Source organism: Atractosteus spatula, chromosome 14 (genome assembly GCF_055471065.1).
Source record: "Atractosteus spatula isolate fAtrSpa1 chromosome 14, fAtrSpa1.hap1, whole genome shotgun sequence".
In the NCBI taxonomy this organism is placed as follows: Eukaryota; Metazoa; Chordata; class Actinopteri; order Semionotiformes; family Lepisosteidae; genus Atractosteus; species Atractosteus spatula.
In genome coordinates, this window is record NC_142719.1 from 18,790,471 (window position 1) to 18,815,014 (window position 24,544).

The 24,544-nt window shown below is 42.3% G+C and overlaps 2 protein-coding genes across 3 annotated transcripts; both read left to right on the forward strand.

Annotated features, from left to right (window-relative positions):
* The first annotated feature begins 280 nt into the window (after positions 1–280).
* Positions 281–11,025, forward strand: LOC148820849 (uncharacterized). Its single transcript, XM_088932587.1, has 6 exons — positions 281–364; positions 2,073–2,349; positions 3,666–3,791; positions 4,830–5,175; positions 7,554–7,627; positions 8,461–11,025. Exons 2-6 carry the CDS (start codon positions 2,178–2,180, stop codon positions 8,727–8,729), a joined length of 987 nt encoding a protein of 328 aa, XP_088788713.1. The 5' UTR covers positions 281–364; positions 2,073–2,177; the 3' UTR covers positions 8,730–11,025.
* A 1,298-nt stretch (positions 11,026–12,323) lies between these two features.
* Positions 12,324–24,467, forward strand: LOC148820850 (uncharacterized). Of its 2 annotated transcripts, none has more exons than XM_088933363.1 (8): positions 12,324–12,362; positions 12,760–12,902; positions 18,068–18,421; positions 19,713–19,997; positions 20,594–20,719; positions 22,022–22,358; positions 22,950–23,023; positions 23,866–24,467. In XM_088933363.1, the coding sequence occupies exons 2-8, from the start codon at positions 12,857–12,859 to the stop codon at positions 24,177–24,179; spliced, it is 1,536 nt and encodes a 511-aa protein (XP_088789489.1). In that variant the 5' UTR covers positions 12,324–12,362; positions 12,760–12,856; the 3' UTR covers positions 24,180–24,467. The 2 variants fall into 2 exon arrangements, with proteins under 2 accessions (XP_088789489.1, XP_088789490.1); XM_088933364.1 differs by lacking the exon at positions 12,324–12,362 and adding an exon at positions 12,450–12,522.
* Positions 24,468–24,544: the final 77 nt, after the last annotated feature.

Below are 24,544 nucleotides of genomic sequence, written 5' to 3' on the forward strand. Positions count from 1 at the left end.
TTTTCTAATGTCGTTTTACTTTCTGTTATGAACGCGGCGCCCGTTTCCGTGTTGTGAACAAAACGCGCTAAGTACTCTTTTATGATTAAAAAAATGAGGAATTATACGGTAATCATTAGCGGTTCTTTTATTCTGTTCTCGAAAATGTCTCTCCAGATTAACACTAAAATTACCAAACTTTAAACATGTCTCTGTTATAAATCTCTCTATCTCTGCATAGGTTTACCTGCTGTGAGACGGTTACACTGACGAACTGGGTGCAAATAACTTCAACATATTTTGAAAAGCTACAGCTGACTGGAGGTGTTTGATTGCGACATGAAGTCGTTAATCATCCTTGTGCTGGTTCTTCAGGGTGTTAAAGGTAATCTGTCTGATCAATTTAGCGATGCGGGCGCCGGTAAATATCTTAAGTAAAATGAATATTTGAACAGGAAGCTTAAAACCCGACATTGAGCCGCATAATTCAATTCAAATAAATTTCAATTTATTTTCAAAAAAAATTTCGTTCATCCCCAGTGGGGCAGTTTAATCAACATACAAACATACAACACATAACAAGAAACAACACTGCTAAAAAAAAGTGTATACATAAATTGAAACAGCAAAGGGACCCTAAACGTGAGAGAAAGTAACTGTGCAATATTTAATAAGGTATTAAAGTACGTGCACATTTGTAGAGGGGACTCTGTCCAATAGACATCATGTTCTACAGACTGATGGCCTCTGGAATGAAGCTGAATTTGCTTTTATTTGTCTTGCATTGTGGAGAGAGAAAACCTCTTCCTGAAGGCAAAAGTTCAAAAGACTGATGAAGGATGTGAGCTGGATCTTCAATGGTGGCACAGGCCCTCCACAGGATCTACTGGGCATATACACCTGTGCCAGGGGTCTTAAAGGCACACAAGTGATTTTAGAGTTGAGGTTTACAACAGCCTGAAGTCTTTTTGATAGTGAGAAGTACACCAACAGATAAAAGAAAATACTTTGGATAAAAGAGCCATAGCATGTTGAAAGAATTCTTTTTTGGACTCCAAAGGAGCTCAGTTTTCTCAGACCATAGAAGTGCCACTGGGATTTCTTCATAATGACATCCGTGTTCTTGGTGAATTTAAGTTTATCGTCAAACGCAGAGTCCAGAATATTGGTAACTGTGAACTATACCAACGGACTCACCATAGAAGAATTTTCCCTCTCTAACCGTTTATGAAGAACATCTAATAGCAAACTTTTAACACAGTCAACTCCCCTTCAAGGACGGTAGGCAGACTAGAGAGGGTCAAGATCTGACTCTGCTGCAGTCACAAAATGTGACTTGACTATTTTTTCAAGAGTCCTCTTCACTAATGGAGTCAAAGCTATTGGCTTATTGTTCTTAGGAACAGCTGTAGAGGGCTTCCAAACAGCTTGAACAGTGCCAATGTCTAAAGAGAGGTGGAATAGGTGTTGAAAGACTCCACCCAGTTCTTCAGCACAATACTTGAGCGTTTTGCCACATATTCCATCTGGACCTCCTGCTTTGTTGGCCTGAATCTTTTTAAAATGGTTTGTGTCCGTACAAGTTAATATTTGCCGTGCTTTTCCTGCAGTAAGTAGCTGTTGGAGATCACCGAGTTGAGTGGAGAAATTACACTTCTTGAAATGAATAATTTAACTTGTCCTTCACTAGGATGAATTTGCGGCCTGCAGTGATATTGACTGTTTTAATGTTGTGCCAGGGAGTGCGGAAACTTCTCCTCAACCTTATAAGGAAGAACAACTACATTTTTTTAAAATCTCGTGATGAGCAAAAGACTTGAGCCGAATTATTTTATTAATGATTTTCAATTAAATCAGTTGGAACTCTTTGAACTCAGAACAACAGTCCAGTAGGTTTTCTGGGAGTCCAAAAACTAGCAACTCCAGACCCGTGCAGAACACTTAACCCTCTTCCTAAGGACCCAGAAAAATCTGCTGTCCAGGAGCGGGGACACCTAGGAATAAACTGAAACTGGACAAGTCACCTGAGTTACACTCTATTATTAATTTCCTTCTTAGTGAAGATGTTGATTTTCATCTTTTCCTTTTACAAGGGACCCCACGTGTTCACGTGCTGACGCCAGCGATCACTGCGCTGCGTGGGAGTGATGTCCGAATCGACTGCCAGTTCCACACTTCAGGGATGAGGAAAGGCTTCGATGTCGAGTGGCTCCAGAAAAGACAGGGACGTACAAACAGCATTCACCTGTTATACCAGAGCCCAGAGCTGTCACAAGTTCAGGACCACAGTGACTGACGAGGGCGAGTACACCTGTTTCATTGTGATGGATGGTGCTGGTTACAGAGACACTGCAGTGTTGACAGTAGTGGGTAGGTACAGCCCCATTGTATTCCAGTTACAGTTTGTTGCATCGTATAATAAATTAAGACTTGGCTCCAATTACTGGAAATGCACTGCAACCAATCCTGTCATTCAGTCTGAATTTATTGGCTCAATTACAGGCTTTTTTTACATTTGATAAAAATAAATTTGAATTAAAAAAGATACAGTACCTGTGAGAAATGATTTTGGGCCAGTCATCCTTTGGAGTACCACCTTAAAAACAAAAACAAACTTGGAAAAGTACTAGTAAGCACAGAACAGCTCTCCCATCTCTCTCAGAAGGAATGCATACATTTTAATTGCAGAAAGTTGTCTTCTCCTTAAGTTTAATTTTATTTCTCCTTGAAATTGAGCAGTTAGAGTGGTCAGCAGTGCTGTGCTTTGGGAAGGGCAGGGCTGTTCAAGGTCTGTCACACAGACTCTCTCACTCTCTGCAGCCTCCTATGAGCAGCCAGAGCTGCAGCAGGTCCTGGAGCAGGAGGCTGTGTCTCTGACCTGTGTGTCTCGGAAGGGGTTTCCTGCAGCTCTGGTGAGCTGGATTAATGACAGGGGGGGCAGTTACAGTCAGGAGGCCGTCACAGAGCTCACAATGACCCCAGAGGGGCTGTACGATGTGCACAGTCGCCTCAAGAGAGCTTTCACCTCCCAGCACAGGGTCTGCTGCATCATCACCAACAGCCCTCTGCAGGAGAGCAAGAGGAGCTGCGTTCAGCTCGGAGCAGGTAAATCACTAGAACATCAGCAGGCACTTCTCTGAGCAAATTATTCTCATGAGGAGTGGTGTCTAAAAATTCTGTTCAAACAATTGTCAAACACTGTCAGAACTCTGTAGAGCGAACCCGAACCCTGACCTAGGTCAAGCCACAGAAGTAAGCAAGATATTGTTAGAACAACTAAAATCTTGTCAGATGTTGTTTATTCCAAACATTTCAGAATGGAACCATGGTTGTGTTCCTGTAAAATTCCAGCATATTTTGTAAAGATGGATATTCTATTTTAATTTCCTATCCTACAATATTACCAATCAATTCATCAAAGATAAATTCTTACCTACACATCCACAAGTACTGTTGATTGAGTAAATGTCTGCCAGGTACTACACAAGTGTGTGGTTGACATGGCAGATTTAGAAATGAACTACTGATATGCCAATATTTAAAATCTAACAAGAAGCTTGGTTCTTTTTCTGCTTTAATACATTTCTGCTTGGTTCATAGTTTCTCTGGTTCATGCTATTCTGCTGTTGTAAGGAATAAAAAAACACTCACAAACCTGTTTAAATGATCACTTATGTCTCTTTCAGGGCAACAAGAAGATGGCAGAACACGAGGGATCTCCACTCTGATTGTGTCTGTGATGTTTGTAATAGTCCTACTCGTATTATTATATTGCTGGTTTTGTCGAAAAAGAACATCGCAGAAGTCACCTGGTAAGCAGAAGTAATTGTACAATACAAATATTTAATGAGAAACATCACATCTGTTTTACTTAAACTGACCTGACTTATTGAATTTAACAGATTTAAGTTGTTGTTGATTTATGCATTGTATTTCATAAACTTTTACTTCATAGCTGTTTGTAATAGCCCTGCCCATTTTATTATATTATTGGTGTTTTCGAAAAAGAACATAAAAAAGTCACCCGGTAAGCAGAATTAATTGTCCAATACAGATATTTAATGAGAAATATCACGTTATGCTTAAGCTGACCTTATGTATTGAATTTAACATGTGTGATGTTTAAATTATTGCTGATTTATGTATCGTATTTCATAAACTCTTACTTCTTAGCTGCATTAAGATGCTGTAGCTTGATCTAGTCAGAGATGAAAAAATAAGCAGTCAGGACCTGGTAAGTAAGGGGACAGGAGACCACTGAGGAAACCTGGTTTCTATTCCAAGTGGTGATGCTAGACCAGTAAGAGGCGCTCTTCCCCAAACCAGTGCACCAGTATGGTGACAGGGGGACACTGCTCTGTAAGAGATGCTGTTCTTTTGACATGACATTAACCAAATAACCATGACTTCTGTTGATCATAAGCTCATTACTGTTAATACTGATGATTGAGCAGAACTTTATTGAAAGTGTTTATCATGCACTGCAGTGATGACAGTTTTGGCCAATATGTAAAGCAATCATGCTATTTATAGGGATATGAAAAAAATCACATTGACAAACTTTGGCGTGGCTGAGGACCTGGTACTTTGGTGTGGCGGAGTTATCTACTGCCCTTCCTCCAGCCATCAAAAAGGACAAAATTCAAAAGTGTCCTTTTGAAGCCGGTATAAATATTTTAGCTAAAATAAACCAGGATCCCTACCATCAAAAAATGAAATGTCGACTTGAAATTGCACACTTATGTCTTTTACAATTAACTGTTCCTGCACCTAGAACACAGTAAGGCTTATGAGTTGCTGAACCCTGTAAAATAATTTCTCTGAATATTGCGTGTCTTTCTTTTTCTCAGGTGCTGCACAGAAAATACGCAAGCGAATCAGCAGTTTTTCACAGCCAGTTACTGTTCGGATGCTTTCTCTGAGACATCAAGGACTGTCCTCCCTGCTGAACTCTTGCCTGTATGTTTATAAAGATAAAGAGCCGTACCAGAATGTAGCAAACTCTTGTGCTCCAGCACCTCTTGGCACTCAGGCTCTGAAAAAACAGCTCACTGAGAGCATCACTTTGAAGAAAGAACAGCTATTTGAAGTAGTGGAAGATGAAAAATTCTGGAGCCCTAAAGATTCAAGGGAGATGTATTTATCCAGATGGAGGGATGAGAGAAGTAAAGACTTTGTCACTGTATATGTACACAGGTAAGAAAACAGATTTATCTGCATTGCTCAAGTTTCAGTTTTTTTCCATGATACATAAAGATGCCTGAAGGTGACCTGAAGTAGGTCCGTAGTCCACAGAATCTTCCAGAAAGAGATGACAAGGGAGGCACTTTTTACTGAAGAGTTTAGAAAAGTGTTTCCGATTTTGCCTTCCCTGAAACCTCAGGATTACAGGACTGTTAATCATATAGCAACATGTGTGACCTCAAGCACAGAACAGTAATAAAATACCTTCTGATTCTTTTAGGGGTGGGGGAAAAAAATTTAATCTTAGATGCACCGTGATTCTCTCTTGTATGATTCTGCATCGATGCACAAAACTCCATAATTGATCTTTTTAATAAAAAAATATGCACAGTACTACACATTTCAGATCAAAACAATATAACGTAAAGTAAAAGGACAAATAGAGCAAACAATAATGGTTTAGTTTTTTGGGCTGAAGACGAAACTGTCACGGAGGCCGGGTTGGTCTCCCAGGTTGTGGAGTGTGGTGTTTTAGACCCTATGTGAGGCAGCAATTCCAGAAAAAGGACCATAGGCTGGGTTCAGGGAAGACACACGGGGTTTATTGGTGCTCATAGTGAAGTAGGGAGGTTCCTGCAGAAGTGCGGGGAAAATCCGTAGGCAAACATATCCAGGGAAGTCCAAAGGGTAGTCCATGACCAGGAGATCCTTCAGGAGACGCAGACAAACAGGAAACACAGACGAGACGACGGGAATCCAGGGAATATGGGTCTCTCTTTCAAGCCCCGGGCTCAGCTTTGGTACACGGTAGCTTGATGGCGCGCAGTACCAAGTCGCCCCACGGCCGTGGCCTGAGGGCACAGGCCTGTTAATGCTCCCCGACCCACTGAGCCCGGGGTTTGGAAGACAGACCCATATTCCCTGGATTCCCGTCGTCTCGTCTGTGTTTCCTGTTTGTCTGCGTCTCCTGAAGGATCTCCCGACCATGGACTTAAGGACTGCTTCCTGACTACCCTTTGGACTTCCCTGGATATGTTTGCCTAGGGATTTTCCCCACACGTCTTCAGGAACCTCCCTACTTCACTATGAGCACAATAAACCCCGTTTGTCTTCCCTGAGCCCAGTCTATGGTCCTTTTTCTGGAATCGCCGCCTCGCATAGGGTCTAAAACACCACACTCCACAACCTGGGAGATCAACCCGGCTTCCGTGACAGAAACTAACTGCGTGGTGAAATGTAAAGACGTATAAGTTAACAAGTGCGCCATGCTTACATTTGAACTAAGCTAAGCTACCCAGTTTATTAAGATGGACAATCTCCGGCCTGCACCGTCCACTTGGAAAGCCACCACATGGGCACGTTTTAGGTGTTATGTAGTAAAAGGTAAAAATGAACTGGAGAAGAGCCATGTAGTGTGCAAGCTGTGTCATACCAAGATAAAATATTTCGGGAATACAACGAACATGCGAAATCACATTTCACGTTTCCATCCGGAGTTGGAGGAAGAACAGCCTGTTCTTCCTGCTGAACAGAGAACCCTCGAGCACGTGTCAAAGCTTCTACATACTGTAGTTCAGAAAGGGCTAAAGACCTGGTGATTTGCTTTACAAGTTTTATCGCAAAAGATTTGTGCTCCTACGCCGTTGTTGAAAACCCGGGCTTTCACTTAATGTTGCAAACACTGGAGCCGAGGTACAACATACTGTCTCGGCGTCACTTCAGTAAAACAGCAATACCAATGCTCTACAATGACACCAAAACTCAAGTTTTGGAATCATTGAAGAAAGCAAATAGGGTGGCAATAACTTGTGATGCGTGGACGTCCATTGCAACGGAATCCTATATCACTATTACCACACACTACATGGACAGAGCGGTGGCTAAGGATCTGCACCTGTGCCTAAAAGATTGCCGGTTCAAATCCCACGGCTGGCAGAGGAATCCTACTCCGTTGGGCCCCTGAGCAAGGTCCGTAACCCCAGCTGCTCCAGGGGCGCCGTATAAATGGCTGACCCTGCGCTCTGACCTCAAGCTTCTCTCCCTGTCTGTGTGTCTCATGGAGAGCAAGCTGGGGTACGCAGAGAATGAGGAAATCCGCGGTTCCTGGCTGAGATCAAACTGGGCTTCGGAGCAGCAAACAGGAATATTGATTGTATAGGGTAGGCAGTGTCGTAGTACTGTTCATGCAAGGACGCACGCGGGGGGGATCCGTGGAGACAGCGAGACTCATGCACAAGACGAGATCCCTATCTCTCCAGGTATTTATAGCGTTTTGGGAGAGGAATGGATGTCAGGAGCGATTCCTAATTGCTGACGGCTGTCTGATTGAACTTGGTTGTTGTCATCCCTCCCGAACTTTCATTCTAAACTCCGTTACTGTATTTCCACAGGGGTGATATGAAACTGAGTGATGTCCTTCAAAAAGAAATTAAGCAACTTTTTGAAGACTTGAAGCTACTAACAGGTAATTTTGTTGCTTAAAATCAACATATGGCCCTTCTGTTTGAATGGTATACTTTGTAATTGTGCTTGTCAGTAGTGTATAAAAATTGTAATGTAATGATTCTAGGATTTTAAATGCACACAATAAGAACCTCTTAATCTAAAGTTACTTTAAACGTCTACAATCTTTAAGAAAGCAATAGTTCATTTGTCCTGGAGGTGGTAATATTCTGTATACGTGCACATCATTACCTTTCATGGAATGTGGCTGTTAATATGCATTTCAGTGTGGCACATCCTGTTTAAGTGGTGTGGCTGTGCAGGAATTGCACACAAAGAACTCCCTTAATTACAGGGAGATACAGAACCAGAGCTGTGGACAAGTCGACACCGATGTAATAACTTTCCCAAATTTAGATCCAACTCTGGTCCGTGACCTACTGACGTTCTGTTTCTCTTTTAATACACAGCACAATACAACCTAAACCTATTTATTAAAGAGCTATTAAATTCCTCTTATAGCCTCATGTGGTGGCCTTGATATTCTTCTCTGGAATGTCCCTAAGTGTCCCTCTAGTGCCAGAAACTAAATAGCTGATCCTACCATTCCAGTTGCTTTGTTACAGTCAGGTATCCATAGTACAAAACCACTGTTTCTTGCTTAACTTATACTGGAATGCATTCCGAGCGGCAAATGTACACTAGCAGATACTTACTTATTACCTGGTAAAGGAAGAATAAGTAAGGGCTAGCAATCATAGGTCGTTTCTTAAAGGAAGAAATTGGCCTCTATTAGTCTTAACTGTAAGTGGTGTGCAGTCTTTTCAGAATTATTTTGTCTCTGTTCCTGAGCAGGGTCATACCCAATTACTGTGCTGACCATGAAGAACAGAGGAGTGGAAAAGGAGTTGAAGCCTTTTTTTCTCAATCTGGGATCCAAACATGTGGTTTCAGTGCACAACTACATCATCGATGACCACAGCAGAAGCCCAGAAAGAGATAATGTCATACTGGATTTCCTGAACATCTGTCTTGATGAAGCAGAAGCACTGAGATCAACACGTGAACTTGACCCATCCCCTTCCAGCTCTGCATCTTCATTAACTCCATTGATAAGCATTTAGTTATCAAGGAACAGTAGAACATCCTCTCCCACTAGGTCCGAAGCTCAGACTTAAATATGGACTAAGCAGATGTAATAATGAATAATTCCTTACACTTATTGTTTTTCTGGACACTCCACTCAAAGAGCTTTACAGGCAATGGGGACTCCCATCCACCACCACCAATGTGCAGTCCCACCTGGATGTTGTGGGTGGAAGGTGTGCCATGTCAGTTCTGCTCCAACTGGTGATACTTTCACACAAACTGATCCAGACCCAGTCTGCCTGAAAAGTGTTCCTAATACCCAGTTCATAAATGTCTCACAGTTAAATGGTCTGGCTGTCATAATTCAGTTCAAACTTGTTATATACGACTGTGTTGTAAAACAATAAGAACAAGGAAGATGATCATTACCAAAAGTAATGTAGTGTTACAGGAGATAAGAAAATTCCTTTACATTGAGAGAGATATTGCAGTGAGGATGAAAGATTTCCTGACTCTGTTAGTTTTACACATTTTTCACCTGGGGATACAGAGGGATCTCCAAGATGGGAGCAGTGTAAATTCTCAATGGAGGGGATAAGACCTTTGTATAAATATGTAATATTTAAATATTTAAATTTGTCCCAGTTATTTTGCTACTTACTTTCACTAATTTTCCCAGCTAATTACAATTAACGGTCCTGATGTTGCCAAACCAACAAGGGAGACAGTATGTTAAGACACTTTCAATAAATAACTTGTAGCAAAGTGTTAAAATAGTTCCACCTACCTCAGGTATTTGTCTTAATCCACACAGCAAAAGTCAGGAAAACGATGAAACACCGTTTGAGTGAGAAACGTCTCAGGACAAAAAAGTTTTTATTCGACATACGTATAAGGCACTTTATGCAAAGTTCAAGTGGAAACATCAGCTGTTATGCTTTTCCTCCAGTACAAGCTCAGTACCCGAAAGAGGCATTTTCCTATAAATTAGGAAAAGGTGTTTTTCACTAAGTCTCTCTTCAGCAGTGGGATTGTAGCCTTAGGGTAGCAAGTGGGTTGATGTTCACTTTGTGACGTATATTTTGAGTCACAGTGCCTTATAGAGCAGTTAAATTCTTTAAATGTGTTTCACAAGGTTATGCTGTGTTTGCGTTTTTTTTTGCTGTTAAAACAAAAAAAAAGATCTTAAAACATTGTTTTATTATTTTCCAGAAAATTATGTCATTTGCCAAACCGCTTTATACCATACGGTGTCGCGGGAAGCCAGAGCCTACCGAGCAACTAACGAGCGCAAGGCAGGGTACAGAGGATGAGCTCTCAAAGTCTAACCCAATACTTAGCAAAGCTGGGACAGGTAGCAAGGTTTAAGTAGGCTCGAGGGGTTAACGAGGTCTGATTAACCTACGGCTCCCCAGAGTGGTTAAGGGACGTACTATCGGTTTGGGTGCCATCTGGTGGAGGGATGCTGGTACTGTAACAGAATATAAGATTTTCCTTCCAAGGTGCTTAGGGTATTGGAACAACGAGTGGGTGTCGATTAATTGGACACTCATATGGAATTAATCCATCCATCCATTTTCTAACTGCCTCTCACACTTTTGGATCACAGGGGAGCTGGAGTCTATCCCTAGAAGCAAGAGGCACAAGGCAGAATACACCATCACAGGGCACATACGGACCTAAAACACCAACCTGAACCAACATGCGGAGAACATGCAAACTCCACACAGATAACACTTTAGGAGTTAATCCCAGGGCCCCAGGACTTTTTTCACTTTGCTATTTGCTATATCACACATACAGTATATTTACCTTTGCGATATAACCACTGTGCTGTCTCATTGACCCAAAACCAGCAATCAAGTAGGTGCATTGCAAGACAGAAAAACACACATTTACACTTACCTATAGCACCAATTTCCCCAGAAGCTTAAGGCTTAATCCTCATACATATTCATTACATTTCAGTGTGAAAGAAATGATTAAACAGTGCACAGATGCCAATACATTTGTTCCAATATAACAAAACTAGGAACAAAAATTACTGATGCTTTATGTCTCTGTAGGGACAAGGGTCCAAAAAACACATTTTACTGTAATATTGTGAAGAGCAATTTTGAGAGGATGTTGTTCATGGAACTGTGGGGCAAGGCACGATTTAAAACTATTCATTTTGGATGTATTTCTGTCAATCAAGTAAGAAATTATGTAATTTGTTGTGTAATTGTAGTAGCAAAATATAGGTTTGTGTTTATAAATACATTCTCTGTTGTGCCATTGCTTTGTCTTTAATTGCATTTGCAGTTAAAAAAATACAATATTCTGAAACCCTGTTAAATCTTTTCTTGTACTCAGAAACAGCTGTAAATACAGAGACGTCTGTCAGCCCATAAGACTCTGAATCTAGAGTGCTGTCTGGACACTCAGTGGCCTCTCATCTACAGCCTGTCTGACGTCCTTCACAGCAAGTCAAGTCGAAATGATTCACACAACAGTGTAAAGCACGAGAGGAAAGACCATTTAAACCACATCTTCACACCCTTTTGGAAAATATACTTGTGCTCTTTGAGGCTCATTTAAACACTTATGGTTCAATTAGATCTCTGTGAAGTAATTGGATTTGTTGTATAGGATTTACTACTGTCAATCCAATTATTGTAACACAAGAAAGGTCTTATTGCCTTATTCGCTTCAACAAAATGACTCAGGCTCGAAATATTAAAACTTCACCTCGTATGACCCCCCACTCTGGTTGGCAAAACGATCATCTGCTGATCCCCAAGAAACAACATCTGCTACAGTCATCCTCCCATGGGAACTCTTTGCAGTGATCAAGAACCTGCAGTGGCTACGTTTCATTCAAGCTGTGAAAGGTACAAGATTAGGTAGAGATCAGGAATGAGCTGTCTTGACCTGTGGGTCATAGGTTATAGGTCAGTGGTTCCCAACTTGGTCTGAAATCCAACAGTTTGTCAAGGTCCTCTTAAACCCTGAAGAGCTATTCACTGGGGAGAAGTATTAAACTGATCCAAACTAGTGAGAAATCCCTGTCAGGGTAACAGACAATATAACACAGACAACAGATAATACACGGTAACAGACCATGGAATTCGGTCGTGTTGGGAACTGTGACAGTATGTGTAAGCTGCAAAAGAAAAGGCAAAAGTCCATTCTGTTTTTAAGAAGAGACTGGCGTATGTGATAGGGTGGCACCGTGGTTAGTAGTGCTGGGGCCCTGGGTTCAGTTCAGGCTATGGGGTACTGTCTGCATGGAGTTTGTTCTTTCTCTGTCTTTCTAGGGATTTCTTTCAGGCTCTCTGGCTTCCTCCCATATTCCAAAGATATATTAGCTTTTGGGATATTTGGCCCTAAAATGTGAGCGTGTGCTCTGCGGTGGACGGGGCAGGTCCAGGGTGTATGCCCCAGCCCCCGGCTTGTGCCGTTGCTTCTCTGCAATCCTGAAACGGGAGAGGTTAGAATTGTTGGATGAATCGAATAGCGTCCGAACTTCCTAATCCTTAAACTCTCAAAACCAGAAAAAGCCGATCAAATCAAAGCAGATACTTAACGAATTCACACATAGCTCAAATTACAGAAACAATAACAAACCCGCCCTCTTTCATCAACTTCCATTTTCGATTAGAATAAAATGCGAACTGACATCCAAGGTACAGTATGTTTTTTAATCCACTGTAAACACGTCTGCAAAAATAATTTAATGATCAGTCTGAATTTGTCGATTCGGCACTGAAAACCGCTTTGCTAAAACATGATCTGCGTTTATTTCTCGGTTGTTTCCCCGTCGTAAACGCGACGCTCCCAAGAGAAGTACTGATTTTAATTGTTCTACGCAATGGAAACGCAGTTTTACTTGACTTTTTAAAAATAGATTTGATAAACCAAAGAATAATCAATTGCCTGATACGGGAAATTATTAGCTTATGCTGCTCTGTGTATTTTTTTTCGATTCTCGAAAGTCTCTCCAGATAATTATATTTTATTCAACAGGTTACCAAGACATTCCATTGTTTTGTGGATTGTGCATGTCTGTCTTTCTCTGTGTAGGTTTACCTGCTGTGAGGTTACACTGACCAGCCGGAGCTGCAGATCGCTTCAAAATCTTTTGAAAAGCTACAGCTGACTTGAGGTGTTTGATTGCGACATGAAGTCATTAATCATCCTTGTACTGGTTCTTCAGGGTGTTAAAGGTAAGATACCTGTTAAACTCGGCGATACTGCTACCATGTAAATAAGAAAAGCAAATGAATATTTGAACTGGAAGTTTAAAACCCGAGATTTATCCGCATATCTCTTCTTCTCTTTTTAGTATGGAAGAAACCCTTACTTATTCCTTATTTATTCACATTAGCTATTTATAATAGTCTCTTTACTTTATAGAAGAACAAACTACATTTTTAAAATAAAATGTAATAAAATTCACTTTTTTCACTTTCGCACGACTGTAGACATCTATATGAAAAGAAAACGTAATTACAGCCCAGGCATAGTATGGCTTTGAATTCACTTTAAAAACGTCAGCAGAAAAGGCTAGTTTCAATTTCTCGATTCGGTACTTGCAAAACCGGTTTGCTAAACAAATTCTGCGTTCATCTCTCTGTTGTTTCTGTATCGTAAACACGACGCTATAAAAGGAAGCACTGCATTATAATAACTCTCCGCAAGAGAAACGCTGTTTTACTTTACTTTTAAAAATACTTTTGATAAAACAATAATCAAATGGTAAATACGGGGAACTGTCAGCTTGTGCGGTTCGATATAAAATCTTCCGATTCTCGAAAATGTCTCTCCAAAGAAACACCAAAATTACAAACGTTTTTAAAATTGTTTTATTCAACCGTATTATATCTACCTCAGAACGCGGAGGCACTCGAGGATTATGCAGAATGGTAGCTTTATTGAACAGCAAAGCTTCCAAAGAACAGCGAACTACCTGTAAACTAATCTAAACTACTTCTCCCGGAATCACGTAACGTAAACCCCCCACATCCCCTGTTAAAAGAGAGGTACAACTAACGTTCAGTTCCACAATACACCACATCCCTTACCTCTAGTCCACATAGTCCTTCATCCACAGAGGGGCCTGATGCTGATGTCTCGTACAGGGGACACTATACCTTTTTACTCTCAGGCTCTGTAGTGGTGTCCATAGCTGGTGAAACAGGGACAGGAATAGAGGGTGTGTCCGAGTGGACAGAGTGGTCCAAACATCCTGAATCCTCAACACTAGACAATTGCAAGCCATCAGGTTCAACCGGCAACCATCCCTGCATCTGATCCACATGGTGGGGATGAGTGCGGCCATCAGCCATCACTGCCCTGTATGACAGTGGTCCTGTTGCCTCCACCTCTGTAGCAGGCACCAACTTTGGGCCCCCAGCGTCACTACGGATTTGCACCTGATCCTGTAGTTCAAATCTACGAGCTACACCCCCACACTCTTTTACTCCTGTAACCTTGATGCCAGGTGGTTCAAAGCAGTCACGCCCCAGCAAACTGGTCCCTCTCCCTTCAATGATGAGCAGTGGTAATTTGCATCGCTTATTATGATATTATACATCCACCCTGATCTCTCCCACCACTGTCTGAGTTTGGTTTTATTTCAGGCGGTGTGTTGGGCCACAAATACTGATGCGTTGTGTCACGATCGTAAACCCCTCCTCTTAAGGCCCTACCTTGTTTATACTCATCTCCCGCACCTGCCTCCGGTTCCAGCCCCCCGTGTTATATAAACCAGACGTTCCTGCCTATCGGGGCTTAGCTTTGGAACATGGACACCCGGAAGCCCGCCTACCCGCGAGTCCAGGAGCGACTCGACGGCATAGGCTTCACAACGGCGTCCTGACCATCTGTGTCCGGGATCAAGGAGCATCTGGTCCCGTTACCCCCTTTATATTCCCCCGACCCTCCGCCGGATCCCGCTTCGGTTTTTAACTCTGTATGTCTGTCAGGATGGATTACCCGGCTTTGGACTTTTGCTTCATTCATGGATTTGCCTCGGACTCCCTTGGACTGTTTGCCTCGGCCACACCTCCCCGGAACACTACCGCACCATGGACACGCCCCCTGTTTTCCTTCCAGCCCCTAGCATGCCTCTTTCCCCATGTTTTCTTCACTTCCCTCCGGATCGTGCTGTCTGCATAGGGCCCTGAAAGAATGCTTCGTGACATGTTGCATCATTTAGAAGTGAGCAGGCTGATCCCAAATCCACTTCCATTTTATATTTCTTGTCCCTAATCATGACTTCTGCATAATACGGCATTCTCCTTTGTTCTCTTTGATGTACACTGTAAACTCTATACTCCTGTCATTCTGAACACACCTCATCTGTCCCGTGAGCTCCTTATCCTCTGTTTCAGTCACTGAGAGCAGTTTTACTGAGATCCGTCTCACCTGGCAATCTCCTCTTTTGTTGCGGCTGTGGCACACAGCTGTAGAAGAGTGACAATCATTCAGATCGTGTAAACCTCCACATTGAAAACAAGGTTTTTCTTCATGTTCTCTGCTGTCATACTGAGCCCTATTTTGTCTGGTTTTCTTAGGTCTGGTCTGATGCACCTCCACTGGTATTAGAGTGCTTGTTTCAGGTTCTGGCCTCAACTGGCGAGAATTTATGGCAGCTTTTTCTGCAGCCAGTGTTTTTTCCTCAGCCGTTTTAAAAATTAGGGTTGGTTCTGCCAGTAGGTGGCGCTGCAGCGCTTCATCATGGATGCCACACACTAACCTGTCTCGCAGCATGTCCTCCAGCTGGTCTCTGCACTCAAAATGCACCGACAGTTTCCTCAGTGCCACTATGTAGCTTGCTATGGGTTGGTCTGGCTGCTGTGTACGATGATGTAAATGAAATCGCTGCACTATAGTGGACGGCTTCGGGTCATAATGTTTTCGCAAGCACTCAATTCATTCTGCATAAGCTACTTCAGTAGGTTTTCATGAGGCTACAAGAGATCTGAGCGTTGAATATGTAGCTGCACCACAAACGCTAAAAGAACTGAACGTTTCTTTTCAGGTCTCACAAAGTCATTTGTGTAATAAGTCTACACTATACATGATGTTGCATCTATTCAGTAAATGACTTTATTCTGTTGTCACCTTCACCTAATATACTCCCTACGGAAACCCAAGAGGGTCATTTATGTTAACACATATTCTTACAATACTCCAGCCTTTCTGCATATTCTAGCCACAAACTCTCTCTGTTTGCCGTAAACTCTTCCATACGTCCAAAAGCCGCCATTTTAAACAATGCTTATGCCCTCAGTATCTGTACAAGCAAAAAGGCAACCGTCAGTCCTGTGATAACCATTGTGGCATTACGCTCCTTTCTATAGCTGGTAAGATACTGGCCCGAATCATGCTAAACCGCCTCATCCACCCTCTGGAGCAAGATCTTCTCCCCGAGAGTCAATGCAGCTTCCGCACCGGGCGTGGTACAGGGGACATGACCTTTGCGGCCAGAGACCTTCAGGAAAAGTGTCAATAGCAGAACAGGGATTTGTACACCATCTTTGTGGACCTGACTTAGGCTTTCAACACAGTCAGCAGGGACGGACTCTGGAAGATAATGGCCAAGTTCAGATGTTCTGACCAGTTCATCACCATTACACGCCAGTTTCAGCATGGCATGATGGCTCATGTGCTGGATGATGGTGAGACCTCATAAGCCTTCCCTGTGACAAATGGAGTAAAGCAAGGGTGTGTACTTGCCCCAACACTGCTCAACATGATGTCCTCAGCCATGCTGTCTGACACTTTTCGCAACAGTGAGGAAGGCATCCACATCAGATACAGGAAAGCAGTCACCAAGGTGAAGGAGAGAGTCATCAGGGACTTCCTCTTTGTCGATGATTGCGCACTCAATGCTGCCAGCGAGCAGGACATGCAAGCCAGCATGGACAGGTTCTCTGAAGCATGCAACAACTTCGTTCTCACAATCAGCACAAAAAAGACAGAAGTGATGTACCAGCCCAGCCCTCGTAAGCCCTATCAGAAACCCTGCATCACAGTCACGGGATTGACACTTAACGTCGTAGATAGCTTCACCTATCTGGGCAGAAATCAGGCATGTGAACATAGATGAAGAAATTAACTGCAGAATTGCTAAGGACAGTAGTGGGTTTGGGAGGTTGAGAGTCAACGACTGGGAATGTAGACATATTAGTCTCAACACAAAGCTGAAAGTCTACCAGGCTATAGTACTTCCAACATTACTTTATGCATGTGAAACATGGACCATCTACAGCAGACACGCCAGACAATTTAATCATGTCCACATGAGGTGCCTGCGCAAGCTGCTGAAAATCAGGCAGCATGAGAAGATCCCTGTCCATGAGAGTCAACATGGTCAGCGAGATCCTCAAAGGAACAGAGGCTGCAGAAAGACGACACATAGCCGAGGCCAAAAGCAAGCGTGAGATATGAAAAGCCAGAGCTGTCAGCACCTCCACCACAGCAAACACTGGTCTTATATGCCATATTTGTGGTAGAAACTTCCGTGCCCAGATTGGACTCATCAGCCACCTCAGGACACCATCAAATCAATCTTAATCTCTTGATAGTTTATCGACATCGATGCACAATCACCTTCATGCGCGGAGCTGTATTTCTTTCCCTGCTTGAGTTCAGTATATGTGCATCTTCATCCTACCTCTTCTGTCCGCCTTGTTGCCAGTATTATATCTACCTCAGAACACGGAAGCAGTCGGGGAATATGCAGAGTGGTAGCTTTATTGAACAGCATAGCTTCCAAAGAACAGCTAACTAAACTAATCTACTAAAACTACTTCTCCTGGAATCACAAAACATAAACCCCTCACATCCCCTGGGAAAACGTAGGTATAACTGATTTTCATAGTACACCACAAACAGGTTCTCAAGACATTCAAATGTTTTGTAAATTGTTTAGCTGTATATCTCTCTATCTCTGTGTAGTTTTATCTGTTGTGTGGTGATTACAATGACCAGCCAGAAATGCAAATGGTTAAAAAATATTTTGAAAAGCTCTACTTGACAGGAAGTGTTTGATTGTGACATGAAGTTATTAATCTTCCTTGTGCTGGTTCTTTAGGGTGTTAAAGGTAATCTGTCTGTTCAACTCGGCGATACTGCTCTCTCATAAATATCAGAATTGACTATCACATTTTAACGCAATACTTTCTTTTATAAACACAATTTTTTTTCTCCATGGCGCCAATAATCTGGTCCTAGCCCTCTTCCTAAGGACCTACAAAAATCTGCCGTCCAGGAGCGGGGACACCCAGGTTTAAAATGAAACTGGACAAGTCACCTGATTTACCCTGTATTATTAATTTCCTCCTTAGTGATGATGTTGATTTCCATCTTTTCCTTTTACAAGGGACCCCACGTGTTCACGTGCTGACGCCAGCGATCACTGCGCTGCGTGGGAGTGATGTCCGAATCAACTGCCAGTTCCACACTTCAGGGATGAGGAAAGACGTTAATGTCGAGTGGCTCCAGAAGAGACAGGGACATACAAACAGCATTCACGTGTTCCACCAGAGCCCAGAGCTGTCACACGTTCAGGACCACAGTGTCAGTGGGAGGAGCAGGATGTTCCCCAGTGCCGTCGCCAATGGAAATGTGTCCCTGCTGATCTCCAATGTGGAATTGACTGACGAGGGCGAGTACACCTGTTTCATTGTGATGGATGGTGCTGGTTACAGAGACACCGCAGTGTTGACAGTAGTGGGTAGGTACAGCTGCACTGTATTCCAGTTACAGTTTGTTGCATTGTGTAAATTAAGACTTAGCTCCAATTACTGGAAATACATTGCAACCGATTCTGTCATTTAGCTAAAATGTATTGGCTCAATTACACCTCTCTTTCCTAGCGTTAATCCCGCATCAGCAGGGTCCACTTGTCGGCACACCAGTCTCCACTTGGTGGTTTGAACCAAATCTTTGAGCTGATGTTGCCATTAACAGAGACCAAGAAATACTCCGACCGGCGCATTGCTCTGCCTGCCGTCGGAGTGGGAGGGGGAGGAGAACAAAGTAATGTAGCCAATTCATAGAGGGGGATTATTAGGAGGCATGGGAAATTTGGCCAGGACACTGGGGTTACACCCCTACTCTTTTTGAGAAACACCCTGGGATTTTTAATGACCACAGAGACTCTCAGCCGAAGGACGGTGCTTATTTACAGTATAGTGTCCCCGTCACTATACTGGGGCATTAGGACCCACTTGGACCGCAGGGTGAGCGTCCCCTGCTGGCCTCACTAACTCTTCCAGCAGCAACCTTAGTTTTTTCCAGGAGGTCTCCCATCCAGGTACTGACCAGGCTCACACCTGCTTAGCTTCAGTGGGCTGCCAGCTGTGAGTTGCAGGGTGATATGGCTGCTGGCTATTGGCTCAATTACACCACTGGCTTGATTACAGATTTATTTTATTTTTGATAAAAATAAATATAAATTAAAAAAGGTACAGTACCTGTGAGAAATGATTTTGGGCCAGTCATCCTTTGGTGTATCACCTTCAGTTGTTGGGATGGAGTGGTAGCTCTATGGCTAAGGATCTCCGCCTGTGGCTGGAAGGTTGTTGGTTCAAATCCCACAGCTGGCAGAGGAATCCTACTCTGTTGGGTCCTTGAGCAAGGCCCTTAACCCCAATTACTCCAGAGGCACTGTACAATGGCTGACCCTGCACTCTGACCCCAGGCTACTCTCCCTATCTGTGTGTCTCATGGAGAGCAAGCTGGGGTACGTGAAAAGACAAATTCCTAATACAAGAAATTGTATAGGGTTAATAAAGTGATGTTATTAAGAATAAAATCATCCACTACTAGTAAGCATGGAACAGCTCTTTCACAATGTCTCAAAAGGAATGCATACTGTATTTTATTTATGGAAAGTTGTCTTCTCCTTAAGTTTATTGTTATTTCTCCTTGAAATTAAGCAGTTGGAATGGTCAGCAGTGCTGTGCTTTGGGAAGGGCAGGGCTTTTCAAGGTCTGACACACAGACTCTCTCACTCTCTGCAGCCTCCTATGAGCAGCCAGAGCTGCAGCAGGTCCTGGAGCAGGAGGCTGTGTCGCTGAGCTGCGTGTCTCGGAAGGGGTTTCCTGCAGCTCTGGTGAGCTGGATTGATGACAGGGGGGGCAGTTACAGTCAGGAGGCTGTCACAGAGCTCACACTGACCCCAGAGGGGCTGTACGATGTGCACAGTTGCCTCAAGAGAGCTTTCACCTCCCAGCGCAGGGTCTGCTGCATCATCACCAACAGCCCCCTGCAGGAGAGCAAGAGGAGCTGCATTCAGCTCGGAGCAGGTAAATCACTAGAACATCAGCAGGCACTTCTCTGAGCAAATTATTCTCATGAGGAGTGGTGTCTAAAAATTCTGTGCAAACAATTGTCAAACACTGTCAGACCTCTGTAGAGCTAACCCGAGCCCTGACCTAGGTCAAGCCACAGAAGTAAGCAAGATATTGTTAGAACAACTAAAATCTTGTCAGATATTGTTTGTTCCAAACATTTCAGTGTTTGGGTTTCTGTTGCAACCATGCTTGTGTTCCTGTAAAATTCCATCGTATTTTGTAAGGATGGATATTCTATTTTAATTCCCTGTCCTACAATATTACCAACCTATTCACACAAAGATGAATTCTCCTCTACACATCCACAAGTACTGTTGATTGAGTAAATGTCTGCCAGGTACTACACAGGTGTGTGGTTGACATGGCAGATTTAGAAATGAAGTACTGATATGTCAATATTTAAAATCTAACAAGAAGCTTGGTTCTTTTTCTGCTTTAATACATTTCTGCTTGGTTCATAGTTTCTCTGGTTCATGCTATTCTGCTGTTGTAAGAAAGAAGAAAACACTCACAAACCTGTTTAAATGATCACTTACCTTCTCTTTCAGGGCAACAAGAAGATGGCAGAACACGAGACATCTACACTCTGATGGTGTCTGTGATGTTTGTAATAGTCCTACTCATATTATTATATTGTAGGTATTGTCGAAAAAGAACACCACAGAAGTCACCTGGTAAGCAGAAGTAATTGTACAATACAAATATTTAAAGAGAAACATCACATCTGTTCTGCTTAAGCTGACCTGACTTATTGAATTGAATGTGTGTGATGTTTAAATTGTTGTTGATTCATGCATCATATTTCATAAGCTCTTACTTCTTAGGTGCATTAACATGCTGTAGCTTGATCTAGTCAGAGCTGAACAAGTAAGCAGACAGGGTCTGGTCAGTAAGGGGATAGAAGACCACTGAGGAAAACCTGGTTTCTACTCCAAGTGGTGATGCTGGACCAGTAGGGGGCGCTCTTCCCCAAACCAGTGCCCCAGTATGGTGACAGGGGACACTGCTCTGTAAGAGATGCTGTTCTTTAGACATGACATTAACCAAATAACCATGACTTCTATTGATCATAAGCTGATTACTGATCAATGAGCAGGACATTATGGGAAGTGTGTATCATGCACTGCAGTGATGCCAGTTTTGACTAATATGTGAAGCAATCATGCTAGGTATATGTCAGGGAACTGGCAGGTAGTTTTATGAGGATCCTATGCGTAGCTGTGAATTCTGCGGGATGCAGAGGCAAACAATCCAAAATCATAATCCAGAAGCAAGATCGATAGGGGAAGCTATAGATCAGATAACCAGATAGATCCGAGACAAACCAAGAAGACAATCTGAAAGGCGAAATCCGAAAGCCAAGATCAAAAAGTTAGGTCCAAAAACCGTGAAATCCAACAAGACAAAAACGCGCACTAGAGAACTCTAAAGGACGCTTCGCAATAGTGAGCAGGGTTGGTGCGTGAGGGAACTTTAAATCCTGAAGGGAGAGGGATGTGGTTGGATAATTGGTTCAGGAATGAGAATCTGTGGAATCTGGTGCCTGTGAGAATGGGATGGGTTCAGTTAGGAATGAGATCGTGAAACAGTGGGATTGTTTGGGAATGTAACGGCATTTGCGAGGGAGAGTGTGGGACGTGACAATATAGGTTTGAAATAATCATGTTGACAAACTTTTGCATGTCTGACGACCTGGTACTTTGGTGTGGCGGAGTTATCTGCTGTCCTTCCTTCAGCCATCAAAAAGGACAAAAATCAGTTGTGTCCTTTTGAAGCCCAGTATAAATATTTTAGATGCAATAAACCAAGATCGCTGCCTTCAAATAATCAAACATTAACTTGAAACTGCAGACTTCTGTCAGTTACAATTAACTGTACCTGCACTTAGAACTCACAGTAAGGCTTATCAGCTTTAAGGTTGCTTACCTCTTGTTATAGAATTTCTCTGAATACTGCTTGTCTTTCTTTTGCTGCAGAGAAAATCCGCAAGCGAATCAGCAGTTTTTCACAGCCAGTTACTGTTCGGATGCTTTCTCTGAGACATCAAGGACTGTCCTCCCTGCTGAACTCTTGCCTGTATGTTTATAAAGATAAAGAGCCGTACCAGGATGTAGCAAACTCTCGTGCTCCAGCACCTCTTGGTACTCAGGCTCTGGAAAAACAGCTCACTGAAAGCATCACTTTGAAGAAAGAACAGCTATTTGAAGTAGTGGAAGATGAAACATTCTGGACCTCTAAAGATTCAATGGAGCTGTATTTATCCAGATGGAGGGATGAGAGAAGTAAAGTCTTTGTCACTGTATACGTGCACAGGTAAGAAAACAGATTTATCTACATTGCACAGGTTTCAGTTTTATTCCATGATACATAAAGATGCCTGGAGGTGAACCGAAGTAGGTCCGTAGTCCACAGAATCTTCCAAAAAAAAGAAATGACAAGGGAGGCATTTTTCACTGAAGACTTTAGAAAAGTCTCTGAATTTTGCCTCCTGTGAAACCTCAGTGTTAATCATGTAGCAAGAGGGATTGCCTGTAGCACAGAACACTAATAAAACACCTCATGATTTTGTGCATGCCTCTGAAAAGAGAAATTTAAAAACAATTGGTACAATGGAATGTTTTAGAAACCCACAGCAGTTTTCCATTTTGGGACTCTTTCTTACCACTTCATTGTAAAACTCAAAAGGAAATATGACTTGCTGTTAAAGATTCTTCAGAAATTCAAAATTGATTGCGCTGAAGCAGTGAAGGATACACTCAGGAAGCAAAACTATTCCACATTTTCATGTCAAATACATTTCGTCCCTACTCTGAGACTGTCTGCACTTTTTTCTACAAAAACCTATTTAATCCACTCTGTACCATGTACAGTATGTACATTGATTTTTGTACTGTTTCTCCACAGGGGTGATGTGAAACTAAGTGATGTTTTCCAGGAAGAAATTAAGCATCTTTTTGAAGACTTGAAGCTACTGACAGGTACTTTTGTTGCTTAAAATCCACACATGACCCTTCTGTTTGATTGGTATACTTTCTCATTGCGCTTGTCAGTAGTGTATAGGATTTTTATAGACTTTAGTGTAATAATTCTAGAATTTTAAATGCACTTAAAGAGAACATCGTAACCTGGAGAGACATTAAATTTCTACAATCTTGAAGAAGAAAGCAATAGTTCTTTGTCCTGGTGGTGGTAATATACTGTATATGTGCTCATCATTACCTTTCATGGAATGTGGCTGTTAATATGCATTTCAGTGTGACACGTCCGCTTTAAGTAGTGTGGCTGTGCAGGAATTGGACATGAAGAATTACAGGGAGATACAGAACCAGGGATTTGGACAATTTGACACTGATGTAATAATTTTCCCAACTCTAGATCCAACTCTTGTTCGTGACCTACTGACTTTCTATTTCTCCTTTAATACACAGCACTTGTCTCACCACAATAAAACCTGGAACCTATTTATTAAGGACCTTGATGACAATTAGTATTAAATTCCTCTGATAACCTCATGAGGAGGCCTTGATATTCCTCTCTGGAGTGTCCCTAAGTGTCCCTCTAATGCCAGAATCCAATACCGATCCTACCATTCCAGTTGCTTTGTTACATTCAAGTATCCACAGTACAAAACTTAATTTATACTGGAGTGCGTCCCGAGCGGCAAATGTACACTAGCAGATACTTATTACCTTGTAAAGAAGAATAAGTAAGGGCTAGCAATCACAGGTCGTTTCTTAAAGGAAGAAATTGGCCTCTGTTAATCTTAACTGTAAGTGGTGTGCAGTCTTTACAGAATTATTTTGTCTCTGTTCCTGAGCAGGGTCGTACCCAATTACTGTGCTGACCATGAAGAACAGAGGAGTGGAAAAGGAGTTGAAGCCTTTTTTTCTCAATCTGGGATGCAGACATGTGGTTTCGGTGCACAATTACATCATCGATGAGCACAGTAGAAGCCCAGACAGAGATAAAGACATACTGGATTTCCTGAACATCTGTCTTGATGAGGCAGAAGCACCGAGATCAACACATGAACTTGACCCATCCCCTTCCAGCTCTGCATCTTCATTAACTCCATTGATAAACACTTTGTTATCAAGGAAAAAAATCATTCAGAATGGATCCAAGACATATTAAAGGTCCCAATTTCGGAGTCCTTTAATAAACTGACCAGGGGTGTTTTTCACTCCATTTTAATTCCACTTTTTACCAATGAAGTCTATACATTTCTATGTGCCTGGAAGCCATTTTTACTTACCTGTAGTCCTTTGCCTCCTAAATGACCTGTGAATAATGTTACTGGTGATGTTTTTTACTTTAAATTCAGTTCTACATTTTTCCTTGATTATAAATAGATTTCTCTGTATGGAATTATATGCATTACCCAGTTATTAGTGCTGATTATAAATAAAACATGCCCTAGAATGCTTTTACTCAATGTTTTACAGTGGTTTGGGGTACTGTGACATCTTTCTGCAAATTACCTAATTCCCCATAAAAGC

What these genes read in the sequence shown, in the direction of transcription:
- LOC148820850 (XM_088933363.1), top strand. Translation starts at nt 12,857, where the DNA reads ATGAAGTCATTAATCATCCTTGTACTGGTTCTTCAGGGTGTTAAAG. An exon ending in GGTTCTTCAGGGTGTTAAAG is followed by an intron (nt 12,903 to 18,067) that starts GTAAGATACCTG and finishes TCCTTTTACAAG; the next exon opens with GGACCCCACGTGTTCACGTG. An exon ending in AACACCACAGAAGTCACCTG is followed by an intron (nt 20,720 to 22,021) that starts GTAAGCAGAAGT and finishes CTTTTGCTGCAG; the next exon opens with AGAAAATCCGCAAGCGAATC.
- LOC148820849 (XM_088932587.1), top strand. Translation starts at nt 2,178, where the DNA reads ATGTCGAGTGGCTCCAGAAAAGACAGGGACGTACAAACAGCATTCACC. An exon ending in AACATCGCAGAAGTCACCTG is followed by an intron (nt 3,792 to 4,829) that starts GTAAGCAGAAGT and finishes TCTTTTTCTCAG; the next exon opens with GTGCTGCACAGAAAATACGC. An exon ending in AGACTTGAAGCTACTAACAG is followed by an intron (nt 7,628 to 8,460) that starts GTAATTTTGTTG and finishes GTTCCTGAGCAG; the next exon opens with GGTCATACCCAATTACTGTG.